The sequence below is a fragment of the Pituophis catenifer genome, unplaced genomic scaffold (assembly GCF_029215685.1).
Source record: "Pituophis catenifer annectens isolate HBS135680 unplaced genomic scaffold, rPitCat1.0.hap2 SCAF_1, whole genome shotgun sequence".
NCBI lineage: Eukaryota > Metazoa > Chordata > Lepidosauria > Squamata > Colubridae > Pituophis > Pituophis catenifer.
In genome coordinates, this window is record NW_027256881.1 from 209,845,402 (window position 1) to 209,857,878 (window position 12,477).

The 12,477-nt window shown below is 38.4% G+C and overlaps 1 protein-coding gene across 2 annotated transcripts in view; it reads right to left on the bottom strand.

Annotated features, from left to right (window-relative positions):
- Positions 1-9,222: 9,222 nt before the first annotated feature.
- The window catches only part of ACVR2A (activin A receptor type 2A), a 51,879-nt gene continuing 48,624 nt past the window's right edge, over positions 9,223-12,477 (bottom strand). For both annotated transcript variants that reach the window (XM_070945424.1, XM_070945344.1), the window contains one exon: positions 9,223-9,756. In XM_070945424.1, coding sequence (XP_070801525.1) covers positions 9,562-9,756 — 195 coding nt within the window. In that variant the 3' untranslated portion in view covers positions 9,223-9,561. The remainder of the gene's footprint in view (positions 9,757-12,477) is intronic.

Genomic DNA, 12,477 nt, shown 5'->3' on the forward strand with positions numbered 1-12,477 from the left:
AGGCTGGAGTCAGTGCATCAAGAGCCACCACACACAGACGGATCCTGGACATGGGCTTCAAATGTCGTATTCCTCTTGTCAAGCCGCTCCTGAACAACAAACAAGGTCAGAAGCGTCTTACCTGGGCTAAAGAAAAAAAGAACTGGTCTGTTGCTCAGTGGTCCAAAGTCCTCTTTTCTGATGAGAACAACTTTTGCATCTCATTTGGAAACCAAGGACCCAGAGTCTGGAGGAAGAATGGAGAGGGACACACTGCAAGATGCTTGAAGTCCAGTGTGAAGTTTCCACAGTCTGTGTTGATTTGGGGAGCCATGTCATCTGCTGGTGTTGGTCCACTGTGCTTCACTAAGTCCAGGGTCAACGCAGCCGTCAACCAGGAGATTTTGGAGCACTTCATGCTTCCTTCCACAGACGAGCTTTATGGGGATATTGACTTCATTTTCCAGCAGGACTTGGCACCTGCCCACACTGCCAAAAGTACCAAAACCTGGTTCAATGACCATGGGATTACTGTGCTGGATTGGCCAGCAAACTCACCTGACCTGAACCCCATAGAGAATCTATGGGGCATTGCCAAGAGAAAGATGAGAGACATGAGACCGAACAATGCAGAAGAGCTGAAGGCCACTATTGAAGCATCCTGGTCTTCCATAACACCTCAGCAGTGCCACAGGCTGATAGCATCCATGCCATGCCTCATTGAGGCAGTAATTGATGCAAAAGGGGCCCAAGCCAAGTACTGAGTACATATGAATGCTTATACTTTTCAGAGGTCCGATATTGTTCTATGTACAATCCTTATTTTATTGATTTCATGTAATAATCTAATTTTCTGAGATTGTGAATTTGGGGTTTTCATGAGCTGTAAGCCATAATCATCAAAATTATGACAAATCAAGGCTTGAACTATCTCACTTTGCATGTAATGAGTATCTCATATATTAGTTTCACCTTTTAAGTTGCATTACTGAAATAAATGAACTTTTGCATGATATTCTAATTTTTCGAGTTTCACCTGTATATCTATCCATCATCTCTTGCCCTTTTTAGAATTTCAACTCTTATTAACTTTTTGGTGAGTCATAAGTAATTTTTTTTAGCGTTTTTTTAGCATTGTCATAACTTCAAACAAATGGTTGTAAGTAGAGACTGGTAAAGGAAACATAGTTATAGGTAACTAGTTAGGCAGGTTGTCTGTTATGGACCCTTTTCTCACATCTGGACTTGGCTTGTTACCTTTAAAATTTTACAGTCTCCTAGGGACTATCTAAAAGGAATTAGTAGAGCTGTTTCTCATTAGCTAACTAGCATAATATTTTAGGACCAACAGACATATTGGGAAGATATTGGACACTCGCAACACATGCCCTGAAAAGGAGGAAGGCATTTCTAGCCACCAAATGGATGTGATGAACAGTCACAAATACAGTATATCATTTAACATAAGACAATTGAAGGATTTTTTTTATTTCATCTGTCCCAAAGATGCTCTTTGAAGAGGCAATTGGACTTTGTTTTTTCTTTGAAGACGTTTTGCTTCTCATCAACAGAGCTAAAGAAACTTCTTCGATGAAAAGCGGCATGTTTTCCAAGAAAACCCAGAAAGTCGTTGCCTCTTGAAAAAGCACCTTTTGGACAGTCATGACCTGGATGACTGAGTATCTCCATACACATGCTTTATATCTTTTTTTTTTTTTCCTGAACAGATAATCACACCTCCAAAATATTGCATTGCCACTGCCTGGAATCTTGATTTGGTGGCATTTCTTTCAATGTTGCTTTAAGACCTTTTTTAAAAAAGAGTTCATAGATCACGGAACATTGACAGGTATAAACTGCTAAAGGAAATCAAGATATTTCATTGCTGCCACTCTGCTAGAATCTTGACAGAACTTCCAGTAGAACTGGAAGAAAAATTCAAAAATGGATTGTTATAGGATGCTTGTTTTTAAACAGCTTTGCAGTTTCTACCAAGTATAATATTGCAAGCAAAGCATTCCATTATAAATGAAAATTTATGGCCTGAGAATCTTTGCAACATATCTCTAGTGAACTTCAAATATACTAGTCAGCATCTGTAAACTGCAGCAGGAAGGTCATTCCATGTGTATGTGCGTGTGCGTGTGCGTGTCCATATGCACCGGAGATACCATGTTGTATTTTTTTAATCTATTCCTTGTTTATTGCTCCCTTTTGAATTTCATTCACTACTACCTAGTAAATTCATATCACAAGCATGAATGAAATGACTACTGTATATAATTTTTTTTTTTTTTTGCTGTTGTATTGCTTAACCAAATTAATTTAGTATTAACTAACAAGTATCTCCTGGAAATTTTTAAGGTCTAGTGAGTTAAAGTAACTATGTCCATAATTCAAGGAAGTAAAAAAAAAAAAATCAGAATTCAATTACACATGAATAGTTTACCTGGTGCTTGTTATGTCCATGTGTTCCCATGTTTATCATTATAAAATACCAAGTTAGCTTGTTGCTTTAACAACAGGCTTATTCAGTCAATAGTTGCGCAGTCAATAAAGATCCTGTGGTGGTGCAGTGGTTTGAATGCAGTATTGCAAGCTAACTCTGCCTACAGCCTGCAGTTCAGTTCTGATGGGGCTCAAGGTTGACTCAACCTTCCATCCTTCCGAGGTTGATAAAATGAGGACCCAGATTGTTGGAGGCAATAGGCTGGCATTTGTAAACTTAAAGCACTGTGAAGCGGTATGTAAGTCAGAGTGCTATTGCTATCTTGAATATGTTAATTATCAGAAAAGAATTTAAATTCATAGAATTGTACTTATAAACTCTTCCAAGAATTGGGGAGACAAGTGTGTACAGTCCACACTTGCATTTTGTGATATAGTTGAATAGGCTACATCACACTTGTTAGATGCTTAATTGCTGCTAATTTGAGTTACTGCTTTGCATGTTATTTTCTTGGAAAACGTTTGTGACATAAAAAGTTTCAAACAATAGGCTTTTTGTCAGAATAAGAGACTAAATTAATTGAGTGATCATAGAAACTTGATAGTGAGTGGGCACTGCCTCCTTGCAATCAGATTAATCAATAAAAATTAAATCATTCTAAGAGAAAACAGAGTTAATGTACTATAGAATAGGGGTGATTTGGAAAAGTGAGCATACGTCTGACCTCAGAATATACATGAATGCTCTATTACTTACTGAAAAAGGGCCATAATTATATCTGGCATCAAAACTGTTTCTTGAAATACAAATCTTTCCCAATCATACTTTACATATTGGATATAATTGTAAGTGTAAATGAGATGTTACTCTCCTAAAAAAAATCTCCTTTTCCTCTGTTACTGTAGAAAGGGAGTGAAAAGAGTACTATGTAGAGCAGGGTGACAAACTTGGTCCCATTGCGGACCGTATCAGGATTTTGTTTGCCCTTGGGGGGCGGAGTAAGTGTGGCCTGGTCATCACAGCTGACTGGGTCAACATGGTCAGGGTGGGCCAGGGCCAGGGTGGCACCTCACCATCTCCAGGACGGCCCCGTGGGTTTATCGCAGGCCGCGTGTGACACGTCTGGTCTAGAGCATGGAGGGGTTCAACCTTTTTGCTTGCCTAGGCTGCATTGAGTGAAGAGGAATTGTCTTGGGCCACTTATATGAAATATACAATATAATGTATATAAATCACATATTAATGCTAAGTTTACGATCTTGTGCGGCCACATTACTTGCTGTCTAGGGCTGCATGCAACCCATGGGCTGTGGGTTGGATACGCCTGATCTAAAGTCTTTCACAGTATGCACAAATAGCCCATGCCCTTTTGAAGGTTGCTAAGCTGGGGCCATCAATTGCCCAGGTTAGCATGTAAAATAGGGAAAAATAATACTCGTAATTGTTCAACAGTATCTAGATGTCCTGGGCTTCCTTGAAGCCCCACATTTGGAAGATAAATGATAATTTGGACCTCATTCTTAGGCAGTACTCAACTACAATAGGGCTTCTTCTATGTTGTATCTGAAAATATGAAATATGTAATCATAGGGTCATAATTTGCAGCACCGTGTTCAGTCATTAGGGCACTTTTTCCCACAATTTTTGAACTTTTTTCATATAGACTGTGGTACACTGAGAATCACATCAATTGAGCTACATAGTTTGCAATTTTTTATTCAGTCAAATTATTATCGGTTTAGTTTATCAGAACTATTAAGCTTTTTAAAATTCAATTATATCAAACAACAAAAAGAGAAGGGAGATTTTCTTTACATACATGATTTCCCATAGATATAATTCCCTCAGTGATATTTTCTGTGTGTTTTGCTCTGGGTCAGGGGCCTGCAACCTTAATCACTCAAAGATCGATTTGGACCTGTTTCCCACAGAAAAAAAAACACACCAGGAGCCACAAATCCTGGGTGGGCGTGGCCAACTCAACATCAGTCACTCCCAGTCACATGACCCCCCCAGCCACGCCTACCCAGCCGGTTATTAGGGCAGAGAACCAGGTACCACAAAACCCTTTTCTCTCTCTCTCCCTCTCTGTAACTCTCTCCCCCTCTCCCTGTATATGTTCCTCTCTCCCCCTTTCCCTGTGTGTCTATATGTCTGTCTGTGTGTGTCTGTCTATCTGTCTGTCTGTATCTCTCTTTCTGTTTCTGTGTCTCTTCTCACTCTCGGAAAGCTCAGCAAAGTTTCCTTGGGGCTCTTCGGTACTGCTTTTCTTCTTTTTGGAAATCCGGGCTGGCTGAGGAACGAGTGCAAAGCGCAGCGGAGACTTTCCTTCGGGTGACCCTCCTCCTCCTCTCGCGGTCAGCTATGGTGGGGCCAGGAGTGTGTACACGAGAGGGGAAACCCTCCTCAAGCGAGCCGGTTAGCTCGGCCAAAGTGCAGCAAAGGTGTGTAAGGGGTGTGGGGCCACTCGCTTGAGGGTCTCGCTGCTCCTGCGCACACTCCCGCCCCACCACAGCCAGCCAGGGGGTCGTGAGAAGAGGAAGAGGGTCACCCAAAGGGAAGCCTCTGCAGCGCTTTACGCTCGTTTCTCAGCCAGCCCGGATTTCCAAAAAGGAGAAAAGCAGTACCGAAGAGTCCCAAGGAGAGCTCACCAGTTTGGCCCTGCCTTGGCTTTCCTGACCCCTGGGGTGTGTGAGATTTGGTGGGGCCAGCCCCCTTTTCCCGCTGCCCTGAGCTGCTTAATGTCGCAGCTGAGCGCTAGCCCTAACCTGGATCCCATTCCAACCCCACCAGCCCTCGTGTTAGCAAGGCCGATGTCAGTTGCAGCCAGGTCAATGTCTCAGGGTGGATTGTGCATCTCCCCAAGCAACCGAGGTACAGCCAGCACCAACAAGGGCCGGGAAAAGCTCCAGCAAAAGTGAGGCACCTGAGAATCAGCCCTGGCTGCTTCTCCACCCCCCACTCCCACCCCGTCGTTGCCCTTACCTTCTCAGGCCAAGTTAGGAGTGACTGGGAAGGAAGGGCATGGGGCGGGGCCAGCCAGTGATGGGGCAGGGTGCTGCAGCAGAGGGCCCAAAGAGCCAGAAGCGGTTCTGGAGCTGCAGGTTGCCAACACCTATTCTGGGAGTACAGTCTACTTCTGCAGGGTAAATGTAAAGAGTTGCTGTTAATATTGGCCAAAGCCATCTCCAGTCTTAAAATATTTTCAGTTTTAATTATTCTTAGCAGCAAAAAAAACAAATTGAAATGCTGCTCTTAAGACTTTATTTCTGCCAAAGGACATTTCATTTGCGATTGCTGAAATACAATCATAATTCACAGTTTCCAAATTGGCAAAACAAAATCTGAGGAAAGTAACCATTGTTATGTGCAATATAAAAGATACTTCATTTTAAAGAAAGAATCAGAACAGTGTGCAAGTCATAGTAGTCACTTAATTTTTTATTCATTGTTCTGTGGGAATAGGGAAAGAGAAGCATACATTTATACAATATTTCACAATCACTTTTATTCAAGATGGGGTTATTCTTAAATACTTGCCGAAAAATAGCAAGAGCAATTTGACAGTAGTACAACAACCTGTGCCCAGAACACTGACAAGTACCGAGTAAAGCTAAAATAATTGCTTACCAATATTTTGAGAGGTAACATTTTATATGGGCTTGAGTGTGCATTAAAAAAAAAAAGTACTGCTGGTTGAATATATTGAGGTAAATGGTGTTCCAACAAGGATACTATTTTTATCCCTTGTTTGTAATCCTGTACATAGCTTGCTAAATTTTATACCAAATATTCCTAATAAAAATGCATTAAAAAGTTTAAAAAGAGAATTGGAAAAAGGTCAACCAATCAGTCACCTCACTTTGTTAAACTACGATCAGCAATTTTATTCTGTAGAACAGTAGTATGAACACTATTTATTACTACTACATCTGATTACACCTTAGTTATGCAAGAGCTACTCCACATGGATTTTGCTATCAAAGAAAGTATAAAGTTGTGTATTTTAATCCAGACTCATTTTCAGAATACCACCATGAATGAGAACACTAGGTCAAAGAACTCCAACAATTACGAGGCACAATCTGTTCCAAAAATGCTAAGTATATTTAGCGACTGTACAAAGAGTAGTCATGCATCATGTGATATAAAGTTCTTCGCATCTAACACAAACTGAAAAGGTATTGCAAAGTTTAGACTTTGAAGTTTTTCACAAAACTGATCAGTTAAATCCTGTGGCAATTATATGGCAGCCAACTAAGTAGTCACAGGCAAACCAAAGGACAATGAAAGCTCGAGTCTCAGCCCGGGCTTTCCTTCACAAGTCAAAGATACAAGGTAAATCACCAGAGCTGGCCAGATCAATACAAGCTGTATGGTTCAAGTACAGAAAGCAACAACAGCCACAATATCTGCCAGAAAGCAGAGCACTTTTCCTAGCTCAGACATTAATGGTTAAATTTCCTAGGATAGATCTTGGCTTAAGCATTTTTGAAAGAACTGTCCACCTTTAAACTTTCCAAACAAAGAAGTCGCGATTTTGTGTGAGACTATTTTGGTGGATTTTTATTTTTGGGCAGTTTGGTGGATTTTAATAATTTGACAGATTCTACCACAAAAAAAGTGTTTACTGATGAGAGGCATCTTGAAAATCAAAGACTAGTTAGGGGGAAGCAAGGAAGGGAAGTTTTGGGAAACTATTTTTTAAAAAAACTCTTCTCACGTAGACATGGTTCTGGCTTGATTGTCAGTTTTGATATTTCCCCTATATGACCTGCAATTTCAAATGCATTTGCAAAAAACATACATGAAAAGGTCTTACTTGGCTTGAGTCATATTGATGGAAGTCTATTTGATTTAAAAAAATAAACACCTGCTCTATGAAGCTGTGGTGGGAGATTTGCAACCAGGAATGGTATTTGTAGGCATGTGCTTTTAAAGATGAACACTGATAAAACTCTACATTTTCCTAGTATGAATATTTTCATTTTGAGGGAAAAAACTATACATGCCAATCACTCCTATCAATTTAGATGATGCTGTTGCAAATCAACCCCTACAAGTAGAATCAAGCAAATCATTTTTTATTCAAAAATACATCTGAAGAACAAGTATTAAGTTTGTTAACAAAAGTAGCAAGTTATGCCCAGCAACATCCACAATCAAATTATGGCATCACATTTTGTAACTATGAGACCAAAACATATCTCTAGAGTAGAGAAATCCTCTAATACTCGTCTCTGTTTAGAATCTGATGTCCAAAATCTTGTTTATAATTATTTCTTCTACATTTTCGGAGATCAGTACACACTTTAAAAAAAAAAACCTCACTGTGAATTCATAAATCTTGAAAATAACATTCACTGTGAACATTTAACTATGACCACCTTTTCCTTTATAAATCTAATGTATTATTTAAATATAAAACTGCCTAGAATCTGATAATACTGGCTACTGTTGGTTCAGTACTTTTGTTTTGAGAATTCCCTTTGGCTTGTATACATATAAACTATTCAAATAATCGTAGTGTATTATTACTGCCTTTTAAAAGTACTTTGGCACTGCCTACTTTCTGCCCCTTTTGCTAGAGTCTTCTTAATGGATGGGCTCCATATCATCAATCCCTATAACTCCTTCAATTCAGTAGTTCAAAGTTGTAGGGTTTTTTTTCCCTCACTAGACTATGCTACATTATCATTTCCATTGAAATAACTGCAAATTTGATGGTAAGTTTTTTTTTAAGAGAGTCTGTATTTTTAATTATTCAGTGACCACAAGTTAAATCTATGTATCACTGATCAATGTTCCTCTGACAAGCCGGCACCAAAAAAAAAATAAAAAAAAAATCAAGTGATGTGAAACAACAAAAAGGCAACAGATATAAAGTGTGTGGAGTTCAAGGTCATGAAGCTTCCTGAGGTGATCCTGAAACAACAACACAGTGGAAATATTATGTCCAGGGCTGGACCCACACACTGGGTGGTTGGAAAAATTCCCCCTGCCACCTCCTTCCCCCAAATAGCTGAAGGAGTTTCTGAACCCCTTTTGTACTGGGCAGGGGCTGGGTTGCTGGGGAGGGGAATGGAAGGAAGGGTAGCTTTCACCATCTTGTTACATATGTCTCTGTTTGGATCAACCCACTGTGTCCTGTTTAGTGAAATAGAAAATAACACTAGACAAAATATACATGAAACAGCAAACAGTTTCTTTGAAAGAATTAATGTTAAGAGCTTTCCAGTGCCAGAGCTCAATAAAATAATAATAATAATAAAAAAATCATGCTTAAATTTTCAAATTCCCATCAGACACAGCAAACCTAAATATTTAGTAAAATAAATGTATACACTATTTCGGGAACTGGAGATAAAGCTTTTAACTAATTGGGAAAGTCGTCATTGAAAAGGCAATACATTTTTTACACATAAGCTAGAACAAGGAAAGACTAACACACCATTTTAGGAATGGCCATGGACTGTTGGCATGAAGCACAGCTTATAACCTTTAAAAAATACACCATGGATTTTTTAAACGTATCATTTACAAAATCTGGATCAATTTATTATTTCAGTTTTATTAGTGTTGTCAATTCAATTTAGCATAGGTGGAACTGAGGTATACCTTGTTGAGGGAGGTTAAGTAATGCTTGGAAGCCTTTTTGCTAGATCCCACTTTGATTACATAGAACAGCAGCACACTAAACATTCACAAGCTGTGTCATATTGGCATTACAATAGTCATTTATATAAACACAACAGCAAATGCAATAAAAACAAGTTACCCTTTTTCTTAAATCTGAAATGAAATGTCTGATTTAAAAAAAATAGCAGTAGTTCATTTTAAGGAATTAGTCTGACATGTTAAGAAATACATTGTCAGTTTTTAAAATGTCTTGACAAGCCGAGATAGGTCCATGTTCTTCAGGTACGTTTAACATCATCTTGCCATTTTCTCCGGCATATGCAGTAAGTCTTCTGGATCCAAGTCTGGAGAAGAACAAAGAGGAATCTTCCTTCTGACACTTCAGAGACGGACTTACCATTTCATGCTGAAAATTACTGACCAGAAATAGGCCAGTTGACTTGGCAGTTCCAGTGCTGAGTCTTATTGGTCAAGAAGAGTGACCGCTGCTACTATCATAGACTGGATTCTTTGGGAGGAAAATCCACATTTGTCACCATAGTGACCACAGTCACAATGTCTTCTGTTGTTATAATGTTTGTTAGTCTTTGCATTTGGATAATCCTTTCCTCTACGCAGCCTGCTGATAATCGAGCTTCTGCATCATGATCCCAACACTCTTCTATTGTTTCACAGAGCATTGCCATTCCCTAAAAATAACAACAAGAAAGGATACGGTTTTGGAAGTCTTATACAATAGGACAGAATATAAAAACACCGACCTGAAATACATAAACAGCATCTAAGTTTTTTCCAAATTAAAACAAAAGGAAGAAAACATCTGGTGATATTAACACCTTCTATGCAACCTTGACATTGAGGAGCGGCAGCAAGTGCCTAATTCTGAAATCCAGAATCAATTTGGAATGAGAAAAGTTTCAAGATCATATAAATACTTACTGTTTATCTTCCTTAGCTATCAGCCCAAATATATAACTTGGGTTCATGACTGTTACCTTTCTAATACCGGTTCCTGTATATCTGAAAAGCTACTATGATATCGTTTTAGTTTCTCCTCCTTTTCAAAAGTTGAATTGATGCCATTTCAAATTAGGATTTTGTAACAAGGGTTGACTCTCCTCTTCCTTCTGCCAAGAGATTTTTTTTAATCTAGCTACTTTTTAAAAAATTCCTTCCAGTTTTACAGACTGGCTAGACTGGTGTAGGATTTAAATGGGGTCAGATTGGGGCAAATGCAGGTTAAAAATGAGACAGATTAAAAGAACTCTATCAGCTAGCAATTGTGACGTGTTAGAAAGCCATTGTGTTGTTGAGAGCCTCTGAGATTGCCTGAAACCTTTTGATGTATGCAATTTTAGCAATCTCTCTCAATTGTGTTCATAGACTTTTCCTAAAAAGGTCATGCCTGCCATGGGATGTCCTGGGAGGCTGAAACGCTCTGATATTAACTTCTCCTTGTTTTGAATACACGAGGAAAAAACACTTTTGCAGACAATTACCATGCCCTTCAAATAATAGCCTATAACCATGACAAATACATCTGTTATCCTGTTTTTATAGGTGAAAGACAAATAAAAAATACGTATAAGTATTGAGTCCTGTTAAATCTCAGAAAGGGTGGAAAAAGCAGCTAACTCCATCTGCATTAAATGCTTTCTTACCTTTATTTTATTTATTTATTTATTTTTTGGACAATCCAATGTTTACTACCTCAAACAGAAGCAGTGCAAAACTAAGATGAAACAGTAACCGATCACCTCAAGGATCTTATAGGAGTCTATCCTGAATGATTGGATTTCCACCCAACGTAAAAAGACTAGAAAAATGATTTGGTTGCAAAAAATATCCTAATTTTGGAACCAGAGTTCACTACATATGAAAAAATTCTGTTTTCAACAGTCTTGTGATATTTAGGGCATATCAATTCTATTATGTTATGCAGATATCTGAAGTGAAACTGGAAGAATGAAAGTTAAATTAGGATATCTTTCTTAGGTGTAGACTAGAGAATAATATGAATCAAAATTCTCTTCAGAACAATTTTAATTTCTATTAATAGAATCTATGTTCAAACTTAACACTGAAGTACATAGAAATGTGTCACACTGTAACATATTAACCTATATTTTTATACAGTTTATTAAACTGGATTAATATTAATATTAAACAGCCCCTCTTACATTTAGTGACTGCAAATATATAACTTTTTGCTAAATAGTAAAATAAAATTTTAAATAAGAATATTATTTCCAATATTTGGAACTTCGTTTAGACCTTTTTTGTACTTTGATCTCTGCAATTCCAACTGCTCTTAAGAGAATTCAGCTGTTGAGTTTTCCTCTTTTATAGAACAGCATCTGAGAAAAAGCAATTATATTGAAGTAAAAAAAGAATTTTAAGTTACCTATGGCAATATTCTATTCATTATTTTAATGAAGATGCACTGAAAGGCGGATCTTCCCATAATTCAAAAGGTTACCTTAAGGCATGGGTGTCAAACTCGTGGTGCCATGTTGCCATATTGCAACATTTTTTCCCTTTGTGGAGCTGGGGTGGACGTGGCCTGCATGTGACGCATCTGGCCCACGGCCACCAGTTTGACATCCCTGCCTTAAGGTAACAGAATCGCCATTCTAGAAAATTCCATAGCTTTGCTTCTTCGAGGTCTTGTTCCAAAGAATGCAAAAGGAGTATCTTTTGGGATCAGAATGGAAGTATTCTTGGACCCACAAGACTGAATCCCCTTCCATTCTACCAAAGTACCTCTCACTGGTAGCAAAGCTACAGGAATTAATGGGGAGAGGTAACACAAACCACTGGGAGAAATAGGGGAGGGGTATACATAAAAGGCCCCTCTTCATACTTTTTGTAGAGTTTGCCATATCATAGAAGGAAGCAGCTTTCCCCAATTCCAATTCTTCCTACCCATGTAAAACTGAAGCGCAGATAGGCTTGCTGGATTTTATAAATATTTTTAAAACATAATATTTTTAAACAGCATGATACTGAAGTTCAATTTCTCCATTTGATTTTAAATGTATTTTTATAGGTTAAAAAAGTTTTATCTTCTGAAGAAAAGTTTCAGCACAGGTAGTTCTCGATTTACAACCAAAATTCAGCCCAAATTTTTTGTTTCCAAGTGAAATATTTGTGAATTTTGCCTCATTTTACGACCTTTTGTGCAACAGTTGTTAAATGAATCACCGCAGTTGTTAAGTTAATGGTTGTTAAGTGAATCTGGCTTCCCCATTGACTTTGCTTATAAGAAGGTCACAAAAGGTGATCCCGGGACATTGCAACCGTCATAAATATGAGTCAGTTGCCAAGCATCTGAATTTTGATCATGTGACTATGAGGATACTGCAGCGATTATAAGTGTGAGGACTACCTGAACTGGCAACATTATTTAT